Source organism: Drosophila subpulchrella, chromosome X (assembly GCF_014743375.2).
Source record: "Drosophila subpulchrella strain 33 F10 #4 breed RU33 chromosome X, RU_Dsub_v1.1 Primary Assembly, whole genome shotgun sequence".
NCBI classification, from domain to species: domain Eukaryota; kingdom Metazoa; phylum Arthropoda; class Insecta; order Diptera; family Drosophilidae; genus Drosophila; species Drosophila subpulchrella.
This window is the reverse complement of record NC_050613.1, coordinates 21062127-21088109: the sequence shown is the minus strand read 5'-3', so window position 1 is coordinate 21088109 and position 25983 is coordinate 21062127. Positions and strand designations below refer to the sequence as shown.

Genomic DNA, 25983 nt, shown 5'->3' with positions numbered 1-25983 from the left:
AGCCCTAATCCGTCCCAGTGGAGTCTACTTATATAGCCCCCTTATTTCTGTCTGGCACTGATATGGGTCAATAACATCCCGCCCCTCGCCGATCCGATCGCCCATATCAAGCTGTAAATATACTTATGTACTTATCCAAAGTCTGTCCCATCCATCAGAATAGACAGCATTGAATCACTATTGGGGCGATAGCGGCACGCTTCAATACCCGGAGAGTTCCAGATTACGTCGGAAAGGGTTCTAGAAATCGACTGGCCAGAAGCTTTGATTGCTCTAGGGAATTTCCTATTTAAGAATTGTATGATTTCAAGTAGTTTGCTTGTTTTCTTTTTAGTCTTAGATGACGTATTTTATACATTGCCTTTGATTACTTTGAAATAACTATTGTGCTGATATCCTAAGTCTCTTGAGTCATAGACATTTCCTCCCACTGATTCATTTTTTTGTGTTTATTTATTTCGATCACTCACGTTCATTATTCTGGTAGCTCTTGGATCTTTAATTTGGATTAGGTTGAAATTACTCACCCACACACCTGGCCGAAATCATTGGGTCGGTATCGCAAGCCCATCGATGAGGTAAACCCTGAGAATATGGCCAATCTTTTCTACATTTTCTTTCACTCTCTCTGTCTCTTTTTCTCGCTCTTGTGAGAACCCTAGAGAACCAAAGGGGTTCGACCTCTTCGGTTTTTCATAAACCCACGAGCCGAATTCATGCCGAAGCTCTCAAATGGGTGAAAACTGAATAATTACCAAAAACAATTGGGGGTTTTCTTGGGTTTCAAGAGATTTTGTGCACTGGAAAAAATGAATTGGCAAATGCCAAATTTTAAACATTATTTTCAAGCATATTACTTTCAGGGAATCACTAGGTTTATTATCGATACATATATCAAGGGCAGAAATAGGCAGAGATGTATTTTGCTTTCTGCCAAGAGTGTCCCATAAATCTTTCCCAGTGTAGTGCCCTATAGTAGGTTCTCATATTTCCCTTACTCTTTTCTTGGACAGCTCTGAATTAAACTCAATTAAATGGCTGATTCGGCATTTCCGTGCGCTTCTACCCGACGACACTATCTTATCGGGTCTGGACGGCTCTCCTGGCCAAAAAGAGCGGTCGATAAGGCGCCAGAAAGCCCTCTCAAAAGAACGGAGAATGGAGATCGGGGAACGGCGACCCGGAGACCCGGAGCAGTGTCTCGAGTTCGGAGCCTTGCAGTTACGAGGAGCTAGCCGCGGCAAGCGGAGCGCACAAATCCATCCGACTCCAGAACCCGGCGTATTTGTAATCGCCACCTAACCGAAACCATCGTAACCATCGTAAGAAATCCAACGAAATATAAATCGGAACGGGGCCAAAACCTAAACCGAGGAAGATAACGAGGGTGCTACAATGCTGAATACCTTCAGTTCGGTGAGGCAGTACCTCAAGTTCGATGTCACGCGGGTGGTCATCGATAACATAGTGTTCAAGCTGCACTATCGATGGACCTTCGTGATGCTCCTGGTGGCCACCCTGCTGATCACGTCGCGCCAGTATATCGGGGAGCATATCCAGTGTTTGTCCGACGGCGTCATTGCGCCGGTCATCAATACCTTCTGCTTCTTCACGCCCACCTTCACAGTGGTAAGTTCGCGGGGTCACCAAGGGGTCACAGGACCTCAGCAGAGGTCACCGGGTGGTATTACTAGCTTTAAGTATAAAATTCCTTGATATCGTAGTCCACCCATGATTCGTCAGAGAGTCATTAATCACTAACTAAATTAGAATTAAAATTAGAATTAATCGCTCTCTGACGAATCTTTAGTGTCTGTTGTCGTGGGCCGGCATTCTTTAAAAAAAAATTATGAAAACTAAAATTAGAATTAATTCTTTAAAAAAAAAAATTATGAAAACTAAAATTAGAATTAATTTTTTAAAGAAAGCCGGCCCACGGCAACAGACACTAAAGATTCGTCAGAGAGTAATTAATTCTAGTTTTAGTTTTCATAATTGAGTATGTAATACTAGAAGAACTTATTTTGTTTAAATGAATTAGTTTCTTTTTGTTTTTATATGAATAATATGTAATAAAATGAAATGTTGTTTTGGTTTTTTTTTAATGATCACTTTTTCTTTTTAAAAAGTAGTATTTTTATAACCCTGGAACCCATCTTCGAACTTTACATGGTTTGCTATAGAAAATCGTAATCCACTTTGCGTCGTTTCAATATCCCCGACGCAAAGCGAGGAATAGGTGTATATAGTTATAGGATTACAGGATTGTTCTCAATCAGCAAAGGTAGAAATAAGAATAACTATAGAATAACATCATATTCTACAACTTCTATTAGGTATCTGATCGGAACCAAACCACGTATAAGCCGGGAAGTGAGCCCCCCGGTATAGGAAACTATGACCCCACAAAGGACCAGATCAAGCGTCATGCCTACTACCAGTGGGTGCCCTTCGTCCTGTTCTTCCAGGCCCTCTGCTTCTACGTGCCCCACGCCCTGTGGAAGAATTGGGAGGGCGGCCGTATTAAGGCCCTGGTCTTCGGCCTCCGAATGGTGGGTCTCACCAGGTACCTGAAGAACGATAGCCTGCGGATCGGCAAGCTGAACATACCCTCGATGGCGGAGGCGGAGGAGCGCATCAAGGACATTCGCCGCACCATGATCGACCGGATGAGGTTGAACCAGTCGTGGGGTGCCCACTTGGTCGCCGCCGAGGTGCTCAATCTGCTGAATCTTCTGTTGCAGATCACGTGGACAAATCGCTTTCTGGGCGGACACTTCCTCACCCTGGGTCCGAAGGCCCTGAGGAACCGGTGGTCCGACGAGCTGAGCGTTCTGGACACAGTCTTTCCCAAGGTTACAAAGTGCAAGTTCCACAAGTATGGTGCCTCGGGCTCCCTGCAGGATCACGATACCCTTTGTGTGATGGCCCTGAACATCATGAACGAGAAGATCTATACCATCCTGTGGTTCTGGTACGCCTTCCTTTTGTCCGTAACGGTTCTCGGACTGGTTTGGAGAGTTTTCACCCTATGCTTCTACAGAAAGTAAGTGGATATTAGCTTTCTGGGAATTACCAGATGGTAACCCCTCTTATCTGATCCCCAAAACCAGTGTCACCTTCACCCGCTGGTCTCTCTACTGGGCTAAGCCTGGCCAACTGGACGAAAAGGAAATATCGGCGGTGATTGGCAAGTGCAACTTCTCCAACTGGATGTTCCTCTTCTTCCTGCGCTCCAATCTCTCGGAGTTTCTGTTCAAGAAGGTCATCTACCACCTGGCCAGCGAGTTTCCCAACCCCGACCACGACAACGACATCAATGCCTATCGAGAGGCGCCGCCCACGCCCCGTTATCCGGATATCAGTAGGTTGGATACGGTGGACTCGCCCCTTTTACACCACCGACATCCTGCCACGCCCTCTACGGGCGGGACCACGCCCCTCACGGGAGCCCAAGGGCCGACGACCTCGGAGGTATCCAAGCTACCTGTATAATTTATGCATTTCAATTAACGCTAGGCAATTAATTATTTGAGCTTTGTCTTGTTTACACCTGTTTTTTTTTTATATGATCTTTTTATTAGAAATATATTTATTTTAAGAGACTCGGCTTTGTTTTATGTCAGCTTAAAGCAACAGGTTTTTTGGGGGGCACACAAAAAAGTCTCTCAAAATGGCCGACAGAAAAACCGTAATTTGGTGTTTGGTATTTAAAAAATGGGTGAAAACCGACCAGACACCTTTGGTGGGGCGTGGGGCATGGGGCGTGGGCGTGGCCGACAGTTTGTGTCGAGTGGCGACTGCGGTTGGGTGACCCAGTTCGAGCGATCCGCTGCGGTTTCGAAAGTGTTTGTTTTTAAAGCTGTCAGGCCGAACCCAGTGAAACCGTCTAGCTCCGTGGATGGGTCATAGATTGTGGGTTATGACTGGAAAATCTGAATAGGTTTGCATCAGAAGATCCCCAGATGCTAGAGGTTTTCTAACTGCATATACCGAACCCCCCGAGGTGAGTAACTGCTACTGAAAAAGCATTATCTTATCTAAGCTTACGAGAAATATCATGGTTTACGACGAAAAGGCTTCGAGATATCTAACAAAGATAATTATATACTTTCCCTAACTAAAAGATTAATATAGAATCTTAAGTAGGTGAAATGGATCTCAATGAAAATAGTACTCATCTGCTTATGAAATGTAAAAGAATCACAGAAAAGGAGTTTGAATTAAAAAAAAACATTCTTATTTCCTTTTAAAATTAAGTAATAATGTTTTTTTTTTACTATAACTTTAAGATCTTTTTTTTTAGAAAGACTCGATGAATTTGGTTTATTAAATTCCTAATGGGCCTTCATGAAAATTACCCATCCACGAAATAGCAAAAGATAGCAAAGTATGCGGCAAGCCTAGAAAATATATTTCAAATCTAGCAACGAGCCCCATAAAGACATTTACACATGCCGCTCTGTCATAACCAAGTCCATATTTGGACCGATTTCCATTTGACTTGCCCCCACAGATCCTCCGTTTCGGCTGTCTTTAGCAATCAATTAGTACGAGAAGCTTTTTGCACTTACTTTTGGCAACTGTTGCCAAATAGGAGCTGCAAATCTTACGCCACTTCGCTGCGAGGTGTAATGGCAAGCTAGTTATGACACCTGTGTGCCACCAAAAGCGGTAGCCAGCATTCGAATGGGGAATCTAAAGCCGATTCCGATTCCGAATCTGAATCGGAGTCCCCATTGATTATCTGACAAGATTTCGCTTTGATAGTTTGCGGTCAATGCCAACCGGCTTGGATCGAATTGAGTCTGACAAAAGTTCAACTTTCAAAGCACTCCGGGGAGATATTTGACGGCATAAGAAGGGGTCTTCAAAGCGATCAGGTTTATTTCTTGTCGCCTCTATACCGAGATCTCTACTTTTTTCTTATTTTTTATTAAGCCTCAACTCGATTTGGGGCTGTTCTGCTTTATACTCTTTGGCTGTGTTCTTTTCGATCCGATCGCCGCCTGCATATCAAGTGATTTCTTTCGTTTGGCTCGCCTAAAAGCCCCAACAAAGCAGAAAAAGCCAGCTCTCGAATATATCAAATAATAAATAATGTGCTAAGCTCGCTCTGTCACTGCTCTTCGGCTGCTGGAGTCGCTTGCTTACCGGTAGAAATTTGTTAGAACTATGAAATAGGAATACAGATTTTTATATATTTAACAACAAATTTGTTTAACTGATAACAATGGAATATTTGGTTGCTATGGAAACAGTCCAATACCATGAAAACTATAGTTAAATGAGTTATTAAAAGCGCTATTGTAATTATTAGATTATAATACTCTTTTTAGTATATCATGAATTTCTAATAGAAACCTGTTCAGTTCCTTGAACAATAACACCCATGCATCTTCCCCTATACCGTCTTTGAAAAATTCAAATCAGTATATTCTGCTATTCGACTTGATCATGAAGGTCTCCCCATTTTTGGCTTTGTTTTCTTTTTCAGAGATTGTTGCTGTTGCCATTGTTGTTTCTACCCCCCGCTTTGGTGAATGACCGTTAACATTTATGAGATCGAATTTGGAGATCGAAATGGACTTTTGGTCTTGTCTGTTTCTCGTTTGGGTATGCCAAGTATTCTTTTTTCTTGTGACTTACTTGTTCTATTGAGTTGTCTGTGTTCGGGAGAGTTATAGATCGGCTTCCTTGGATATAGTTTAAAAGGTGTGCGTGGAAATGAGGTGAAATTTGGAATGGGGCAGAGCTAAGCAATCTTTATTTCCATTTTGAGAGATAAAGATAGGGTCGGAGTAAGGTGAAATTTGGTATAGGCTATTGTAAGTTATTTAAATGTTTTTAGTATTGTAAGTGATATAGGTGCACCACCCCAACTTCCCCACTATAAACTGCAGTCTAGACTGCCCGGCGAATACCTTCAATTATCAAAATTGATGCGACAATTAACACTTTTGAACTTTTGCAGCTGCCTGGGAATTTCTGACCTGCCGAAGGGGTTGCCTTTCAAGAGCTTTATTATGCCCCGTGCCTTGCCCGGAATTTGTTGCCAATAAATTATATGCAATTGGGACACTTGTTGCATACGTTTATTTGCCAATCTCTTGGCATGCAAATTTATTTCAATTGCATTTAATTTGTGGGGATTAGCAGACACCGCTATAAGCCATAGAAAGGGGGGTCCTGTTTTTGGGGGGGATGGCTTGGGACCGTAGGGCCGACCGGCTGGTCCCCCAATTATAAGAGACCAGTCACAGTTTATGGAGATTTATAAGCATTTCAGAGAAGTTCAACTGGGCCTCATTTGCTATTCGAATTTTTGAGTAACTTCCTACAACGTGATAATGATAATTGTGGGTGGGAATTGGGTTCATAAGCTAGAACATGCAATAATAAGAGCATCTTTAAGGATACTAGTTTATATTATTATAATTAATATATTCCTCATTACAAATACGCAATATCTGTTCTAGACCACGCAAAACCCCCAAAATGTCAACGTTTTTTGGCTGTAGGAATCCTCCCCCAAAAACTAAGTCCACAAGTGAACGACCTTCGTCGTTGAAAATTTCGTTTTCCGCAAAGGAAAACTTCCGCCCTTTGTGTCCTTTGTGTCGTCATCCTGTGGAATCCTTTAGCTTCCGCAAATGACGCAAAAATTTTCACGCGTAGGTCAGTTCGAGTTGGGATAATATTTTGAGTTTGGATTTGAGTCGAAGTTCCTTTGTTGGGAACAGGAATCAGGAAGCAGGAACAAAGGACCTGGCTCTCCTGGAGTCTCTTTGAATATATATCTCTCATGTTCTCTCTGATTTTCTCTCTCTCTCTCTGTGGGTGGGAGAGATCCACCCCCAAAAGGATAATGACGCAGCAGCTTGGCGAGAGCGGTTTTTCCAGGAAGCAGTTTCGAATTTCAGGGTTGACCAGATTGTTTTTGTTTCGGGGGTTGTTCCACATTATCCTCTCTTTTCTTCCCTCTTTTTCTCCCTATTCCTCTGTCATTCCTTCTTCCTCCTTCCCTTTCTATATATTTGTGCAGCATGTGGCACACGTTTCCAAATTGTTGGGAATTTACGAGAATTTTCCAAATGCGTCTGCTTCGTTTAGATTTATTTCTGTTTTCAGGTCTTGACAATGACCTTGAACCGATTTTCTTAGATGCTAGATCCTCTACAATTCAAAATCAAATCCCAAAGGAAACCCTGTTTATTTCTGTTTACAAATCTGTTTTTTTGTTCAAGGTATTACGAATTTTAATGTGAAAATGTGAATTTAATGTGAAATACATTTTTCTACTTAACATTGCGCAATCGAAATCAAAAGATTACAGTTCTTTGGAACCCTCATGTCTTAATTCCATAACACATATTTTAAATTATAAAGAACGCTAAGTCAGCTTTGATGACTTAACCCACCCATCACTTCGAATACATTTTAAATGTCACTCACATTATTCCATCCCATTTAACACCATAACACCTCTCAATCAACCTTCGTTCCTATCTATGTTTGAGCTAAAAACTGGAAACCAAAAATCCTAGAATTTTGTATATTTATTTTTTCCATTTTTAAATAAAGCCGGGAAAGACGTAATGAGAGGGGACAACAAGCGATAGGAGACAGGCCAAATGTGACAGTTGAAATGCTGATAAAGACTCGACACGATGCGATTAAATATGTATGTTTACAAAGAAGGTCTGGATTCAGCTTGGGACTCTCTATACGTAAAGAAAAATTATTTGAAATAGGGGTCATTGTGATCATGCTTTATAATTGAAAAAGCGTGGTGGGTTATAATGACATACAGCATGATAAGCTCTCACGAGCTTTAGTTTATTTAAATACATTATAAGATTTTATGTTCTAATTCTGGTATAATGGATATCTTTAATGGTCGTTGTAGTTAGTGATATGACCAAAGTTAATATGAAAAGTGATTATTAACGTATTCTTTTGATCGTTTATTGTCACCAACTTATTCTTATTTTCTGGCCCCCTTTTTTGGGGCATGACTCTCACCGAGATCGGTGACCAGAGCGAATTAGTGTCGCATGCCCAATGATAGCGCCTCAAGGCGCTTTCAATTTAAGCAATTACGCAACTGTCCGTCCGTCCGTCTGTCCGTTAAACTATCCGTCCGCCTTTTAGCGGGAGTAGATGTTTTTTCTGCCCCAGGTTGCGCTCTCTTTGAGCTTAATCAATCAGCCGCAAATTGAGCTGGCTTAAATGATCTCGTTCAATTGCCAAATGGAAAAATGTCAAATCCAATTCCGATTGATTGCGTTCGCCGTTCGATCGGAGGTCACCAGATCGTCGTCGGCTTTCAAAAAGGCGGTCTCCGCATCGCCCTGGGAATTTAGAATTTAGACTTCACAAAAAGTGTGTCACCGATCGGACTACGACTGCTCAAGGTGGTCTTTGTGCGTCTAGAAGAGTCACAGGGGTGGTTTCATTTTTGGGGTGTAGCCAATTAAATTCTTTACCGAGATTGGATGCCTCTGGGTGTTCTTTAATTGGTTTTCAAATTTCTCAATGACTCTTCTCCAGTGAACTTAGCTCACTCTGTGACAATTGCAGAGAAAGGGGAATTTAATCTAAGGGATACTATCTGCCTAGGAATCCAGAAAACCTTTTTATAAATTTAATTTACATTTATTTAATGTTCGTAGGGTATTTGCTTGATTTAAATACATAAGCAACCTTTGAAAATGCGCTCTCTCAAATTGCGCAAGCGTGGCTTAACGAGAGAAAGGGAGAGCGAGAGAATCGATCTGTATCTGATTTACCTTCTGTTCCACTGCCAACCGTTCCCCGCTCAGTTGTAGTTCCATTTCCAGCTGGTTTCGTTCCCGTAAATACAAACATTGGTTAGTTTCTGGGTTTTTGTTTATATATTTTTGGTTTTGGTTTTGTGTTTTTGTTTTTCTGTATACTAGAGTGTGGTTTGTGTGTCAGTTACTTTGTTACAACTTACAATTAATAAAAAAAATGATAGAGCAGTGATCTCTACCCCTCTTGCTCTCTGTCAGCGGTGTAAGAGCCAAGTGAGAGTGAGGAGTGCCGCTGCCACGCCCCATTCCAGTTCCAGCCTTCCAGCGGCATTGCAACCGTCCGTATCACAAGTGTAAATGCAGCTGCGATAGTCCATGCGATCGCCCTTATTTCGCACATAGTCACAGTAGTTGCCCATGTCCTTCGAGCTGCAGAACCTCTTCGCCCCGATTCCGCCCTCGAAGCGCCCCACGTGCTTCACACAGAACTGGGCGCCATGCACACTGGAACAGTTCTGTGGCTGGATGTCCGGCTCGTCGTACCGCTCGAACCACTCGCCGCACTGGAACGGGTGCTCCGTGTCGCTCGTGTCGCACACATAGCACTCGATCCCCGATACCGTTAGCATCTGCAGGCTCATCAAAAGACAAAGGCCGAAGGTCAGGCTTAAAAGCCAGGTCTTGTGGGCGTGGTTGGGCGGCCACATGATTACGTCACAGTCGCACCAATATAACTTTAGAGACTCTCTAGTAAATTAAACAGTCAGCGTTTCGTCAGCAAATGCCAAGTTTATACTGGAACTGAAACGCCGCTGCGACTCCGTTCCCGTTCGTTTCGCTGGCCAAAAGAGAGCGCGTGAGTCGAGAGAGAGGAAGCGCTGAGCTGCGACTTAATTTCGGCGATTTTCAAGCCAGACTTAGAAAGATCTAGCCAGTTATAGAGGTCAGCATAGGTCAGCCTATAGATTTTGGGGTTATTTTTGGACAAACTATCAAAAAAATCAAGTTTACCCATGGAAAATTATATGCTTCTAAGACACGAGACTTTTTCAATTTGAATTATCTACTTATCTAGCGATATCTAGATTATCAATCTACAGGTCTAAATAGCTGACCACAAAATACTTTTACACATTTTTGGAAAACGCAGATCTTAACATCGTTCTTAAGTCTTGTGCTTCCAAAGAAACGTGTACAGTATTTCAAAATATTCAATAACATTAAAATAATAATGTAATAAAATAGTTCCAATATCAAACTTGTAAAAATCTTAAATACTTTATTTTTAATAGAGTGGATTCAAGAAGTCTAGACAGAAAGTTGGGCACCAATTGAATTTTACCTAAACTAAGCTCTTAAGATATAATTTAATCTATTCTTAACCACATTCAAATACTTTTGGCATCACTGACGTTGTTTCGGCTCTCTCACCTTGTTTGTTGTTAGCAGAACCGGTTGCTAGGTAAGAGGGCTAGAGCCTCTATGGCTAGTTGTATATGTACGAACATCACATATCCTTCGACGGCGCCCTGGCAATCGCTTATCGGCAATCGCTATCGCCGGGCCCATCGGTTATCGGTGTTGACCCCACCTGAAACTTGTTGTGCAGCCAGCAACAGGTAAAAGGCACTTAGTACGTGACGCGTAGAGCATAAAAAACAAACAAACGGGCTCACACAGAGCCAGAGTGCTCAGATACAGATACAAAGATACTTTGCCTTTGTTCCTCTGCTTTGTCTCCCAAGTTGATGGCTTGTGTTGGCATTTTTGGTATGCTTTCTTAGGTGGTTTTTAGCATGCCCTCACTGAACTGGGTACTTTAGTTTTTACAATGAGGTTGGATTTTATAAAAATAATCCAAAATACTTTTAAAGCACTTTTTCACTTCGTTAAATGGGTGTTATAATTTCCCTTTCTCAATAAGTATTTAAAACAATTTTAATTTTCTTGGATTGTTATATAGGGTGATTCTACAAATTGAATAACAATTTTAAATAGAACAGATGCCGATGAACGGAACAAATTCTGGAATCTCCAGAGATTAAATTGCACAATTATGAATCTCCTGAGTCCCAAAACTTTGTTATCAAACCATCTAGGGTGTTTGGGGCTTCGAATCTCAGAGCGCCCTTACATTCTTGTTTCTTTTTATCGTGGAGGGGGCAACTCCAAACCAAAACGAGGCCATTCAACTTCTTTCTGCGCTTCTCCTACTGATTCTTCGACTCGAGAATCATCGGGAAGAGAGAGCGGGAGCGTTGTCAACCGATCAAGTATACCAGTACCACCACCCAATTGGCCAACACAAAAAAAGCCAAGCCAAGCCCACGACTTGGTAATTGAAAGCCAAGCAAGTTTTCTCGTTTTGGACTGATATATACCTATACCCGTAACTACAGTTTTCAGTATCGAAGTGGCCAAGACTGGAATGCCGGCAGAAGGGAAGCCATTTCACAATATCACCGACCATTCGGCATTGAGTCATTGCGATCCGCACTTGTGCTCTTGTGTTTCCACCTCATTATAGTCCCAAGTCGGGGCTCCGAACATAATCTTCATTGGGCATTAACGGCCATAAAAATGCTTGTTCCGACGAAGATTGGTAGAGAAAAGGGGGATGGTTAAAAGTCAAGTGTTGTAGGCTGGGAGTAAACGGTCTCCATTTAAATTTTTTTCCAGACAGCTATTCGGATTATTTCAATGGTTCTATCTTGAGATTTTTGGATTGAATGCTAGGGTAGATCACTTAAAGATAAGTCAATGTACTTTTTATGTTTGTCAAATTGATCACTTAATGATCATTTTAAAAGCAATGTTGGGCGTACATCAATAAATTGAAGAGGTTCAAAGGTCAATTAAATAAAATGAAGAAATATGTTAATGATGGTATTCGGAGGAAGACATATGACTAGTTAAATTCGTGGGCCTCAAAAAATGTATAAAGATTATAAATACAGCGTATTAACATTTTTTTTAGCAATTTTTTAATTGCTGTTGTTGTCAAGTATTTTCAATCCACTCTCTTGTATGACTTATTGATGATCTCTTAAAGCTTTGTGTGTGCTTTCTGTTAAATTTATTGTATGCTTTAATTTGATTAAAACATTAAACTTCCTAGAAGTAACTTTATTTACGACTGTCTTTAATATGTGACTTCCTTGGAAAGTTTTACGATCTTGCATGAGATCTTTGAAGGTCTTCGTCTCCGTGCTGATTTTCCTCTGAAACTAGCTCTATTCTTAGCACCTCAAGATGAATCTTCTCCAGTCTGCCTGATGAATTTTAGTACCACGGACATTGACGATCAGTGTTTACTTGAAAACATATGCCTAGTCTCACTCTATATATAGAAACCATGGGATGTTTAAGGTTGGGGTCCACATGCCCTTTGTGTTCCAGTACTTTCCACAAGGCTCCTTTTGATCGTCGATCTTGCAACGTTCTGCGAATTGTTTTTATACTTGTTCGATAATGCTCACGTACGCAGGGTACACGAGGGGAAAAAATAAGTGTTTGATACTAGTTCTTATATCTAAAATTAAATGTAACTTAGTTATATTTAGTTGATACTTTCAAAAGAGGCATTTATTTAATGAAGACCCTTAGATCCAAAAGACCAGATTTTTCTCATTACGATTTTGAAGTCTGTTTTAGATTTAGCCTTAGGATAGGCAATATTTTTCTATTATGATCTTCGATCACATTTTTCACTGTGTAGAAAAAGCCAGACATAAAAGGAAGCTGCAACCCCCCGCTCTACCAACCCCCTTTTTTCTCTTTCTTTCTCTCTTTTGCGCTCTCTCTCTCTCTCTATCTCTTCCCCATTCCATTTTTCTCCTCTTTTAAGGAAGCAATCCAAAAAGGAAGTTGCAAAAACAGGAGCAGCTGCGAAAAATGAGATTTGTACAGATGAGTGAGCGAGTTTCTCGGAGAGAGAGTTTTAACCACGAGAGAGATGGTTTTCGGTTTGAAGTAGAAGGAGGTCCAATGCGGTGCACACTGAGATAAATATGTGTAGGTACAAATCAACGTTCGTGCTCCTGCTCACGTACATAAGTCTGCCGATATCGATGCCAGCGATACCTGGTTCGAGTACTTTTATGGTCGGGGGCGGGTCTGCGAGGGGGCGTGTGGTTAATGGACCGATTGCGACAGACGTGACACTCGGCAAAGTGAAAGGTACCACCAACGATACCTTTGTCCACATGTTTTCGGAGTTTCGTGTGGGTACAGTTTGTGTGAAGAGAATATCTGTTTGCTGTTTAATTGCACATGTGCTAGTCGATTCTTAAGTCAATATCAAATGGAAGTATGCAGAGTATAGAATAGGTAATATTCTACTTTGTAGATTCACCAAAACATATCTTATGATACAAAAATTAAGCTATATGATCCAAATTTAGGATGTACGGACAGCTATCTCTCTCTTGAACGGACAACCTTACAGAATCCCACTTTCTGATCACATATTTTTAAAGCCAAAACTCGTGGAAGTGTGGTGGTACAGTCGTATTACAGATATCACAACCCTATGTAAGACCCGCTCAAAACTTCAAGCTTCAATTCGAGCTCCATTTACTCGCTCCTCATGTCCGTGGCAATGACAACGCACTTAACATTTTTCCCTACCTCTACACTTTTTATTTTGGGGTTTTGATTTCTTTTTGTATGCCCGAAAGTGCGCAGTTTATTGTGGCCCCATAAAAAGGCCATGTCAAGACGAGCGGGCCCGAAAAAACCTTAATTTAAAATTAAAAGCAACACGAACTCGCCGCATGATACAATGGAGATGGGGATGGGGATACGAACGATTTCTTTAGGGTCGGAACGTAAGACAAAACCAGCCAAAGGGCGGGGGAATCCAGGCCGAAATGCGGTTGCAATGCCAAAGGCACTCCCCACACACTCAAATTGTATCGTATACAGACATAACTGTAATTTGAGATCTGACCGTATATCGAGGGGCAAAATGGTTGGGTTGGCCAATTGACTAACTGACTCAATGACTGACTGACAGACCTAAAGTGTGCGCACACGCCGAAAGATTTAGCAAACAATTGGATCCGATATCACTCGGTTTTCGACGCGAAACACGTTCTTATCCAGATCCATCCAGACGTCCCGAGCATCCCATGCTGAGACAAGAAAAACTCAGATTATGTTCTAGGATAAACAAATGAAAAAGAGATCAGCATATTCTTATAATATTTAAGAATTGTATACTTGGGCGGGATCTTTACATCTTTCATACTATTTCCCGAACATTATTTAAATTGAAAAAGTAACATATTATACTTTCGAAGCCATTACCAAATAAATTATAAATTACGACAATCAATCAATTAACCATTATTATACAACGATAAAAAATCTGTTTTGTTATATTTGACGTTAGGGAATTTTGTTTCTACCCCCCGTTGTTATGAAAGTTTCTCTTTTCACTCCAATCACTGCTTTGTATACCCATAATTTGTTTTCCAAAATCAGGTTTATTTTGAATAATGCATGTTTAATTTTAAAATGAGCTCACCTCTATAACTCACCTCACTTCTATGCAGAGCAACAAAAACGAGATCAATTGCTATTTCAGAGATTGAATAAAAATAAATTTTAAAAAAATATAAATACAATTTTTGATAATTTTAAACGCCCTCGAATGTTTTTCGCAGTGTAAATTGTACTTTACAAACCTATCTTTCACAATACCACAATTTCTCACAGTGCAGATATTAAGAATTTCAAGTTTTTCCTCACCTTTTCGTAAGCCAAAACAAAAGAAATTCGAATCAGAGGGCCAAAACGCACGAAAATAAGTGGACAAAAAACGAAATTGGAGCCAGCCAAGCAGGAAAGAAGTCGCGTAAACGATGGTGAATGGTAAAAGGGGGCTCAAAGACCTACAGAGGGGGTTCAAAATAAAGTATATCTCCTGGGCAATTGCTGCTCCAATTTTAGTTCATTGCTAGCGATCAGTTTAATTTAAGGCTTAATTCGTTTAAATAAACATTTGAGAGCGGGAGAGAGTGAGCGAGAGAGTGAGCGTGAGAGTGAGAGCTCCCGAGAGAGAGAGAGTGTCGAAAAAGAGCGAATTAAAAACCAAAACTCTCGCCGCTCTCGCCGCGCCAGCTGTTCCGTGAGCGAGAGAGAACGGCTTGGAAACGGAGAGCGGAATGGCGCGGAATGGGAAATGGAATGAGAATGGAATGGGTTTTGAGTTTTGCTGTGAAATTTGAAAACGAAGCGGCAGTCGACAAACGCAGCGTGCTACAAAAGCCATTGCGAGCGTCTACGCGGCGCTCGAAAAACACAGGAAAATTACAAAAAATTCGAAATACAGCCAACACCGAGCGAAAATCGAGAAAAGTCCCAGTACATCGTATACGGAATTCGACCAGACAGTTCTGAAAAATCAATCGACATATTTTTTTTTGGAGAATTACCGTTTTGCGTTCGTATTTTTTCCAGTGAGTGTGTGTGCGCGGTTTTTTTTTTAGTTTAAAATCCATTTTTCGAAAACATAATTATTTGAGTCACTGTTGGCTGCATTCAAGAACCTGTTCCATGCAAATTTTACGGCCACCTGGCAGCTGATTCGAAAAATAATACAAAAAAAACCCGAAGAAGAAGAAGCAGCCCCAAAACAACAACACACACACACGTACAGGCCATGCTGTGACAAAAAATAAGACGAAGAATAACGAAACAGAAAGCCAGTGGAAGAGCCTGAGAAGACAACGGAATTCTGCGTAAGTTTATCACCCAAACGTATAGTCCAATATCGAAAAACAAACCTAGTGAAAAAAAAAAAAAAAACAGAAGAATGCATTCTTCATCTTGCCAACGAAAGCTGTCTTAATAAGAAAAGAGAAGCTTTCGAGCCGAGCTTTCGAATAACACCGATGACTTCTGAGGAACGAGAAATCCCAAGTGGGCGACAGGGACAGAGATATAGACGTTCGTATTAGTTGTATAACTATAATGTAATCCCCCGAGATTAAGCGAGATGTCAGCCTTGGAGCATCACTTTGATTAGAACCCATTTGAGCCAATTGGATTTGATCGACGGCTGTCGCAAGTCAGGTGATACCAAGAGTTCTTGCGGTTCAACAGTTTATGGGGCTCAATAATCACATAGCAAGTACTGGAACGTTACACCATTGAATAGATGTTATCATTTTTTTATAATATTTAGAATTAAGCTTAGAGATGATAGTGTCTCTATCAACAGCAATACTTTAGGTATCATTGCCTAAAACTGAACAGAAGCTTCTCTTCATCAGAATAAGACCTGATGGAGCTGAACAAATTCTTCTGCGGCACCTGAAACATATTTATGTTTAGATAATATTGCGAACACAATCATAGGCATTGTTTGTTTTTCATTACGTCAGTTGATTATGATCAGCATTCTTTGATCTTGTAATTGTATACAGATGGGTTCCACAGTTTATTTTGCGCAACTGACTGAGCTTCGGCTCTAGAGATGATATTACAAATGAGCTTTTACTTCCATTAAAATAGGTTTTTGTATGTTTTTATTACATCCAATCATGGTTAAAAAATCTGTTTATTTCTTCACATTTTTCCAACATTGTATCTTCTGGTTAACCTTTTCAGATTTTCCTCATGAATCTTCTCGCTCCCAGCATACTTTTCATTTCCTCTTTGGAGTTCCTCTTCCTAGCTTTTCCCCTATTCAATCTTCCCCTTATCTTTATCCCCTCTTTTCTTTGGTTTCTTTTTTCTCGTTATTTCTCAAGAATCTTCCCGCTTCATCATTTTTCGTGTCTTATATACACAGAAAGAAATATCACCCAGCAATCCCATATGTTGTAAATAATTAACCCCAGTGTTTTCATCATATAATTTGAGATTTTGGATTCTGATCGTAAGGTAGGATTCAAACGATATGAGAAGACCGAAGATATGGTTGTATCATTTGTGTTTTTTGTCGTGTATCGGCTCACCTTAGAAGTAGCCCGTCTGACGGGTTCGGCGACATCTATGGCATATCTTCTCTTCGCATCCCAAAGATGACCCCCTCTCCACTTGGCCCCAACCCCCACAAATTCCTGCCCCCCTCCAAACGGAAATGGTCAATTTAAGTGACGCAGAACAGTGGCGACTCATTGTATTTGAGCATGTGTCTCCAATCGGGAATTCAAATGGGGGAGGAGCACGTAGTGGGTACTACGGTTCCTAACTACCGATACTCTTTCCCACCTTCTCCCACTCGTGGTATCCCTATTATGAGCACGCTATGTTGCGGTTTCTCCATTCTAACGATCCCATACCATCCCATCCCATCCCATACGATCCGATCAGATCCTCACCGAGCTGCATGCCAAGTTACTAGCCGCAGAAGTGGATGACCAAAAAGGTTTTGTTCTGGGCCAGCTGCCGCGTAAATAGATCGTTAGCGATGACAGCGTAACACGATAGTTATCGGCCTTATGGTCTTTAATGCTTTATTCTCATTATTTGACTCTTTAAACATGTCCAAGATGAAAATAAAATATCGTACACAAAGTTTTTTTCTTTTTCGTCGCTAAAGAATTCTTCACTTTTTTGTATGTACATATGTACATACTTATAATAAGCTTCAGTAATAAGTTTTTGCTAATATTTAACAGATTTTGTAGCTGCTTATAGCTAGGGTTTTTTTTTCTAAAGATTTCATAATGACTGGCTGTCATTTTGCAGTCTTTTAGCTGATATTTATTATCCGTTTTCAATAATTTACTGTTTGATTTAGGGAATGTCTATGTGGTATCTCACTTAGGGGATCTTACCAAGGTTGTAACCCATAGATCCCAGATATTAGCCACTTCCTGTGCGTGAGTCGTGTCTCTTTGGCCGATGCCACCCCTAGTGTGTCGCACACACGCACACCCGAAGGGCAACTTCCGCTCTGGCGACCAGCTGCTAACCCAATAAAACACCAACCAAACCCTAATGAAAATGAATCAACTCGGCCCGACTCAAAAATAACTCGTTGTACAGTCGAATGCAATTAAGTTGACGTCACAACTTCAAGAGACAGACTCCCGCAAAAACAAAAAAAAAAACAAAAAACAGAAGAGCAGAAAAAACTCAGATTCCAAATGCAATTGCCAGTGCAATATTGCAATTGCCATTGCAGTTCTCGTGCGCTGTTTGTATTCATGTTAAGGTTAAGCATGTTGAGGCTTTCAAAAGACCCGACAACAAAGTGTACGGACACTAGAAAAATCAGCAATGACAACGACTAAATAAATTTGCCAACTGAAACAGCACTAAAAATTATTAAAAAGGGCATTTGTGTGAGCGAAGTGTTAGTTACACGTTTTTCATTTTTCATTTTAAGCAAAGGTTTTTAAAATAACATTTCCGAATAACATTTTGTTTTGGGATATGTGTAATAAGTACGGGGATCATTTGAAAATTGGTATTCACGTTATGATTTTAATAATATTTTACACACAGTGTGCTTTAACTGATTGGGAATTATAGCGTCACCAGACCGGTACACTTCGGGTATCTGATCAATATATTAACAGAGCTTAATAATCTTTAGTTACACCTTTGGCTAATACATATAAATCATTCTCGGTCACATAACTTTGGTCTAAAACCGCCATTACCCTAGATTTAAGGGTATTTAAAATAGACGATTGTCAAGCGACGGCACGTAAATAACATTAATGCAGTTGCGATGACCTTTTCGAAAAACAATTGGCAGAGCTGACACCTAAAACTGGCCCCTCGGTTTTTCCATTTTCCCCCCATTTCGGAACCGAAACAAATTGCAATTTGCACAGCGAAAACTCCACCAAATCCGCGACTATCAACTTCTGGCCGGCAACACTTGCAGTCCATGGTCCCCACGGCCTTGGCAATGAAAATGCCTAGGAAAACGAAGGAAAATCAACAACAAGTGCCAGCTGCTTGTGTGTGCAAGTGTGGAAATGTGGAAATGGGAGGGCAGGTGGGAGGAAGTGGGCGGTGGGCGGAGGGCCATTGTCTCTATATGTGTGTTGATATGCAACTTCAAAAGCAAAAGGCAAAGTCAGCGAAGCGTTGAGGGGGCGCTGGTAAGGGGGAATGGGGGGTTTGGGCCAGGAAGGAGGCAATTTATATGTGGAATGGGCTGTTGGAGGGGTTCCGGGGGCCTACACCTTGTGAAGTTTACATTTTTATCATCAAGCCAAAGAACTCGGGATCCATTGAAATGCCGTCATGAGAACTGTACGACTTTATTGGATGCAGTCCAAAAATAGTTCAACAAATTGTTTATTAATATTTTAAACGCTCATATATATCACAAGTCTAAACAAGAAGTTCTGTGCAGCTAAAAGCCTCCGATAACGTTCCGTATCACTTTCCGGAAACAATTTTATATTTAAAAAAAAAATCACATTTTTATCGGGATTTCAGCCATAATTTCCCCAAATCAAGGCGTATAGCTAAAGACCGACTGTTTTGAGCAGCTTGCAACATAGGCTAACGATCCCAATCATTTTTGGGAAAATCTTTTTTTGACCAAATTTCGCATTTTTTATAAGGGGTTACATCACGTTTTTTCGTGAAAAATGTGAAAAATAAAAAAATTTTAGGTTTGAATGCCATTGGATTGGAAATTAAGCAACGAGTTTAACGAGGTATGACATTCCTCGTTCGGACTTTTATGTCCATTATGGCAGCCAAAACACTGAATTTTTATGGACGAAAAATAGGATTCAGATTTTCGTCAAAAATACTCTTATTTCTAGCGGTTTTTCAATTGTAGTTTCGTCAAATAACGTCATACAGTTAAACGGCCGACTGTTTTGAGCAGCTTGCAACATATGCTAACGAGCCCCATCACATTTAGGAAAATTTAATTTTTGACCAAATTTTTCATTTTTTATAAGGGGTTACATCATGTTTTTTTGCGAAAAATGTGAAAAATTAAAAATTTCCAGGTTTGAATGCCAATAGATTGGAAATTAAGCCACGAGCTTAACGAGGTATGACATTCTTCATTCCGACCCTTTTTTACAATATGACAGCCAAAAGACTGACTTTTTTAGGGCGAAAAATGGGATTCAGATTTTAGTCAAAAGAAATCGTTTTTTTTCGAGGTTTTTTACTCGTAGTTTAGGTAAATTAAGACGTACAGCTATAAGACCGACTGTTTTGAGCAGCTTGCAATATATGCTAGCGATTCCTATCACATTTAGGAAAATCTATTTTTTGACCAAATTTCGCATTTTTTTGTAATTTTTTTGCGAAAATGGCAAAAATAAAAATTTTCCAGGTTGGAATGCCATTAAATTGGAAATTAAGCCACGAGCTCAACGAGGTATGACATTCCGCATTCTGACCCTTATTTTCAATACGACAGCCAAAACAGTGACTTCTTAAGACCGAAAAATGGGATTCAGATTTTAGCCATACAAATTCGTATTTTTCGCGGTTTTTCAATAGTAATTTAGGCTATACGATTTTGTCAATTAAATTAGATTAATAAGAAAATTTTAAAATACTCTTGAAACGGACTGGTAGTTGTGTAGAACCCTCTTCAAGATCGAAATGCCGCAAGACAAAGAAACCGTAACGATTTAACATAATTGAGACGGGGTCTCCCAGTGGCGCTTGGGTCAACTGCGTTGCACAGAGATCGCAAGAGGAGCCGGAGGAACCAGGGGAACCACTCGGTGGAGGTGCATTGCCCCCAGTTGGATGTTCTCCCGGGAGGAAGATGAAGGGGAGTCGGAATTGGAATCCGTCTCAGATGCCAGCGGGCCACACAGGCAAGTGGAGCAAATGCCAATTGGTTACTTAAATGGCGCATCAATTTTCCCAGCTGAGCCGAGCCGCTGCGAAATGTATCTTTAATTGAAATTGAAACCGTCTCAAGATTCTATTAGTTGATGTTGATTTATGCCAAAATACTCACGCTCTGCGCATTTATCAATCAGAAGCTCATGGCTCACCACGAAATTGTACACATTTCGGCGAACTTCAATTGCTAGGTGTTGCCTGTCGCCCCAATTAGCGATATGTACTTCACAGATACCGAGATAGCAGCCGTGTATCTGCGCCCAGTTTGCCTACACAGAAATTAAATTAAGTGCAATGGATATCACATCGTTTATTATTTGATCAAAAGAAACTACAGAGATTTATTAACCATTATTTTGCTTACTTGCAGTTGATATGCATCGAAAGTTGAAGGCCAAGAGAATTCGAAACAAGACAAGAACCGGCAAAAGAAAGCTAAGAACGCGCCTAGCCTGAAGCCTAATTTTCATTTCGGGAGGTCCAACAACACTGCCCGGAGGAGAAGCTCCTTGAAAAGAGATATTGATCCTTAGTCCGATTCGCCCACCGAGACCCAAACTGTGCCAAGATGTACAAGTTGCTGGGTAGCCTGAAGAGCTACCTCAAGTGGCAGGACATCCAGACGGACAACGCCGTCTTCCGGCTGCACAACTCGTTCACCACGGTGCTGCTGCTCACCTGCAGCCTGATCATCACCGCCACCCAGTACGTGGGCCAGCCGATCAGCTGCATCGTCAATGGGGTTCCCCCGCACGTGGTCAACACGTTCTGCTGGATCCACAGCACCTTCACCATGCCGGATGCCTTCCGCAGACAGGTGAGTGGGATGGAAAATGCGAATTTCGGGATCTAGTTTGTAAAATTATGGGATATGATCTCAAGTTTGGCAACAAATAAGATCGTTTTCTTAACAAATCCAACTTCTTATAAACAGTCTTGCTAGAATTTCAAGAGTTCAAAAGTTTTTAGCTTGTTTTTATTATAAATATCATAGTTCCCCAACTATGATAGATTAAGATTGTATTTCTTAAACAAGTCCACCTTCTTATAGACAGCTTCATTAGAATTCTAGAGATGTTAATTCCTCAGATATATCAATTCCTTAACAAATTCAACTTCTGATAGACAGCTTTATTAGAACTCAAGAATTCTACACTTTATAGCAAGGTACCCATCTATTTCCGTTCAGCATAGGCCCTAAGAGCCCTTACTTCCTCTTCGATCCAGATCCATCATAATTAAAATGGTATTCTTGTCTACTCTGCAGATCCCCTTTATATAAAACCCCTTCCATATCTGAGTTTTTGTCTGCCTGTCAAGTTTTCTGTAGGCCGGACACGTCCGACCCTTTTGGAAGGTATTCCATACATATAAAACACATATGATATGTGTAATACACACACATAATTCATGCCCGGCCTATAAAGCAATTATAAACTGGGCGTTGTCTGCTTCTTCCTCCTTATTGCTGCGGGCTGCGATTTGTACAATCGGTTGTGGGGGGAAAAAAAGAACAGAATCAAGAACACCAAAAAAACCGAAATTGAATTCCCCACCGGAGGAACTCCAATGTCCCCTAGCACTGACAAAAAAACTGATCAAAGATCAATTCAATTTACTTGAGGTCAACAGTTCCAATTTTAGATCACTACCTTTAGGAAACTATATCAGTATATCTTTAGATACTATTTGTTGATCTGTACAAATATAAAACTTAAGAAATTAAGAAAGAATAAAAAGATGAACGCTTTAAATAATAATGATAGTTGAAAGCTCATTTAATGGAAGTTATCATATACATTTAATCTGCCAAATTTAATCAGTATCACTAAATTATAAAAAGATATTTTATTCATCACTTGCAAGTATAGACCATTTTCTTTCCGTGTATATCTCCACAGGGGGATTGGCTCATATTTCATGCAAGGCAGGAAACAGTCCGATAACTCCCTACTCCACGATTTCGTGGAAATATTTTTTGTTTTTGGCAGTTTAACCGATCAAATTACTCGCCAAGTCGCGCTAACTAAGTGAACTGAGCATGTTTTGGAGTGGGTGGGCGGAATAAATCAGGGAAACCATGTGGATACCTGGCCTGGGAACCCAAGTTGCCGTTTAGTCGGGTTAATTGTGCCTATCTGATGGAGGTGACAGATCGAGTGTAGATTACATGTCTGCAGATGGTATGTCTGCAACTCCTGAGGAAAGAAATATATAATTTGTTTGTAAGGACTTTCAGTAACTTATTTTATACACTATGCCTTAATTTTATACCATTTTGTTAAAATTCCTCTTGGTTTATTGTATTTTCCAGGTTGGCCGTGAGGTTGCTCATCCCGGTGTTGCCAACGATTTCGGTGACGAGGATGCCAAAAAGTACTACACCTACTACCAGTGGGTGTGCTTCGTACTCTTCTTCCAGGTATGTTCCGTAGCATTCATTTTGTAATCCCTGGATCCCCGAAGTAAGCCCCCCTATCAATACACAGAATTATATTCCAAGATTTCAATTATCACATCTCCAAGATTTGAGTACTCACAAATTCACACCTTCCTATTGTTTATTTTCTAAGATTAAGATCTCATGTATCCCACATCTATATTAGGGGAAGATTCTCAATGATCTTCTAGTTTTTTTTTTCTGTGCAGTGATGTGTTCACTTTGTTTGTGGTCTCGATTCTTTGCCACGAAGGCAATCGCTCCAATTAAGTTCAATTGAATGCGTGGCATGCGTGGATATATGGGGAGCTATAGGGGAGTGCTATATACACTGACCAAAATATGCTTACCGTTTTGCTTAGAGAAATAATCTAAGAGTGTATTGACTGGTAAACTCAATAATTTGTTATGTATCTTTCGATCTACGATTAGGTTTTAATCAGAAACTTATTTTTTTGGGAACCCCTTTAATTGAGTGATGTTTTTCTCTCTGTGCACTTGAGATGTGAATGGGTTAATGTATATTGCTGAAGCGACGGAAACAAATGGGAATAGCGCAACAAAAGTGCTTTGGACTTGTGAAATACCAAATATAATTAATGACTTGCTAAATAGCACGAACAACATCAACAGTGGCAATTACAACAGCAGCAACATCGACATCGACAGCAATGTGTCAATTGCTTCGACAGATTTCAATAAAATTGTTTGTTGAAACAGATTCCGAACTATTGGCATATGATATTCTTAAGTTGACAAATGCAAACAAACGTTAAGCAAAGGGTTTGAATCAGGGCTTATAAGGTATCTGGATTTTGTAATAGGAATATCTGTAGTATTCAAAATATTTACCCAACAAGCAAAGAAATTGTAAAGAGTTTCTGTAATACCATTTGTTTATTTATTTTAGGCCATGGCCTGCTATACGCCCAAGTTCCTGTGGAACAAATTCGAGGGCGGCCTGATGCGCATGATTGTGATGGGCCTAAACATCACGATTTGCACTCGCGAGGAGAAGGAGGCGAAGCGCGATGCCCTGCTGGACTATCTGATCAAGCACGTGAAGGTGGGTGCCCACTTACCAGACTGATTAGAAATCTATATCCTATATCCCATATCCCATATCCCCTTTAGCGCCACAAGCTGTACGCCATTCGGTACTGGGCCTGCGAAGTTCTCTGCTGCATAAACATCATCGTGCAGATGTATCTGATGAATCGCTTCTTTGACGGCGAGTTCTTCTCGTACGGCACCAATATCATGAAACTCTCGGACGTTCCGCAGGAGCAAAGGATGGATCCCATGGTCTATGTGTTCCCACGGGTCACCAAGTGCACCTTCCACAAGTACGGTGCCTCCGGTTCGCTCCAGAAGCACGACTCCCTCTGCATCCTGCCGCTGAACATTGTGAACGAGAAGACCTACGTGTTCATCTGGTTCTGGTTCTGGATTCTGCTCGTCCTGCTCATCGGACTGATAGTGTTCCGGTAAGATTCGACTTACAAATATGATCCTGATGATATATAGTATTGAGATATTATATCCTTGAAACCCAACTTAATATTAAACTAGGTATTAATGGAACTTGTTTTACATTAATCTCTTGCAGTGGCTGCATTATCTTCATGCCGAAATTCCGGCCACGCCTTTTGAACGCCCGCAACCGCATGATTCCCATGGAGATCTGTCGCTCGCTGTCCCGAAAACTGGACATCGGGGACTGGTGGCTCATCTATATGCTGGGCCGCAATCTCGATCCGGTCATTTACAAGGACGTGATGAGCGAGTTTGCCAAGCAGGTGGAGCCCTCCAAGCACGATCGTGCCAAGTAGACCAGATATACAGATGATATATGAGATGATGCCCCGATATGCCCTACGATATATCAATACCCTGCCTGAAAATCCCCCATCATTTTGTCCGAAAACCCTAAATTCCAAATTCTGTTTTGGATTTTTATTATTTTTATTTAGCACAAATCATACTACTTAGTTGAAACTAAAGACCAGGACAGAGCCACGCCCCCGACGCCCCATTGGTAGTTCTGTGATTAAGCCCTTACCTTAGAACCCCTCCCCAAAGGCCCCCTCTTCCCCTTTACCCCTACCCCTAAGCCTAAAGCTATCATAAACATGAATTAATCAATGATCACAACTCGAATCGCTTGGCAGAAAAGACAATCCTTTTATTTTATTTTTATTTTTTGATTTCCATCAATTATAACAAGACATAAAAAAGATGAGATTTTCCTTGTGTTTTTTTTCTGCAAACAAAATCATTTTTTTTCCTAATTTTAATTTCTAATTTAATGTTAGTTCTTATTTATAAATAGACAACATCACTAAAATGAAAAGAGAATCCCCCCAAAAAAATTAAAAGAGATACTATTTTTGCATGATATTAAAAAATGTTTGAACGCTTCGGAACAAACGTTAAAATAATAACAAATAAATATTGCTTGAGTCTTTCATAATAATATTGTCTAGATTTCCATCGGAAGCGTTTTAAACACACAAGTTTTTTTTGGGGAAAAAACTGAAGAAAATACAATGCGCTATGTTAAGTTTATTGTGTAGTTTTAGGCGAAAATTGCTAAGGTTTTATAAATATATATATACATATATATTTGCATATATATTTTTTAAACTAAAATATGATATGAAATAAAAAACTTTTTACAACTGGCGAAAATGTTACCGTTTTGTTTTTGGGATTTGATATATTTTGAAATGTGCAAAAAAAATATCGCACTAAAAATAAGTAAGGCCAAATAACAGGAAGCAAAAATCATTTAGAAATACTTATTGTACTTGAAATAAATTCCAGTGTGGTTCGTGACAAGGTTAAGAATTTATCAAAGCTTCAAACCAACCCATTGTGGCTATAATTAGGCACATTATACTTTTAGTATTTTTCTGGTATTTTCACTAGCGTTCAACTACGTTCATACTGAGCCAATAA

General features: G+C 40.4%; 3 protein-coding genes across 3 annotated transcripts; 2 read left to right on the top strand and 1 right to left on the bottom strand.

Moving 5' to 3' along the window:
• The first annotated feature begins 1100 nt into the window (after positions 1-1100).
• Positions 1101-3605, top strand: LOC119556511 (innexin inx7). Its single transcript, XM_037868777.1, has 3 exons — positions 1101-1629; positions 2337-3046; positions 3114-3605. The coding sequence occupies exons 1-3, from the start codon at positions 1396-1398 to the stop codon at positions 3493-3495; spliced, it is 1326 nt and encodes a 441-aa protein (XP_037724705.1). The 5' UTR covers positions 1101-1395; the 3' UTR covers positions 3496-3605.
• A 5269-nt stretch (positions 3606-8874) lies between these two features.
• LOC119556714 (U-scoloptoxin(05)-Er1a) lies at positions 8875-9575 on the bottom strand. Its single transcript, XM_037869112.1, has one exon. The coding sequence runs from the start codon at positions 9482-9484 to the stop codon at positions 9032-9034; it is 453 nt and encodes a 150-aa protein (XP_037725040.1). The 5' UTR covers positions 9485-9575; the 3' UTR covers positions 8875-9031.
• A 5440-nt stretch (positions 9576-15015) lies between these two features.
• LOC119557186 (innexin inx1) lies at positions 15016-25713 on the top strand. The gene is made up of 6 exons (XM_037869831.1): positions 15016-15523; positions 20953-21399; positions 22897-23004; positions 23933-24088; positions 24157-24509; positions 24632-25713. Exons 2-6 carry the CDS (start codon positions 21151-21153, stop codon positions 24852-24854), a joined length of 1089 nt encoding a protein of 362 aa, XP_037725759.1. The 5' UTR covers positions 15016-15523; positions 20953-21150; the 3' UTR covers positions 24855-25713.
• Positions 25714-25983: the final 270 nt, after the last annotated feature.

What these genes read in the sequence shown, in the direction of transcription:
- LOC119556511 (XM_037868777.1), top strand. Translation starts at nt 1,396, where the DNA reads ATGCTGAATACCTTCAGTTCGGTGAGGCAGTACCTCAAGTTCGATGTC. An exon ending in TCACGCCCACCTTCACAGTG is followed by an intron (nt 1,630 to 2,336) that starts GTAAGTTCGCGG and finishes AACTTCTATTAG; the next exon opens with GTATCTGATCGGAACCAAAC. An exon ending in ACCCTATGCTTCTACAGAAA is followed by an intron (nt 3,047 to 3,113) that starts GTAAGTGGATAT and finishes CCCCAAAACCAG; the next exon opens with TGTCACCTTCACCCGCTGGT.
- LOC119556714 (XM_037869112.1), bottom strand. Translation starts at nt 9,484, where the DNA reads ATGTGGCCGCCCAACCACGCCCACAAGACCTGGCTTTTAAGCCTGACC.
- LOC119557186 (XM_037869831.1), top strand. Translation starts at nt 21,151, where the DNA reads ATGTACAAGTTGCTGGGTAGCCTGAAGAGCTACCTCAAGTGGCAGGAC. An exon ending in CGGATGCCTTCCGCAGACAG is followed by an intron (nt 21,400 to 22,896) that starts GTGAGTGGGATG and finishes TGTATTTTCCAG; the next exon opens with GTTGGCCGTGAGGTTGCTCA. An exon ending in ATCGGACTGATAGTGTTCCG is followed by an intron (nt 24,510 to 24,631) that starts GTAAGATTCGAC and finishes AATCTCTTGCAG; the next exon opens with TGGCTGCATTATCTTCATGC.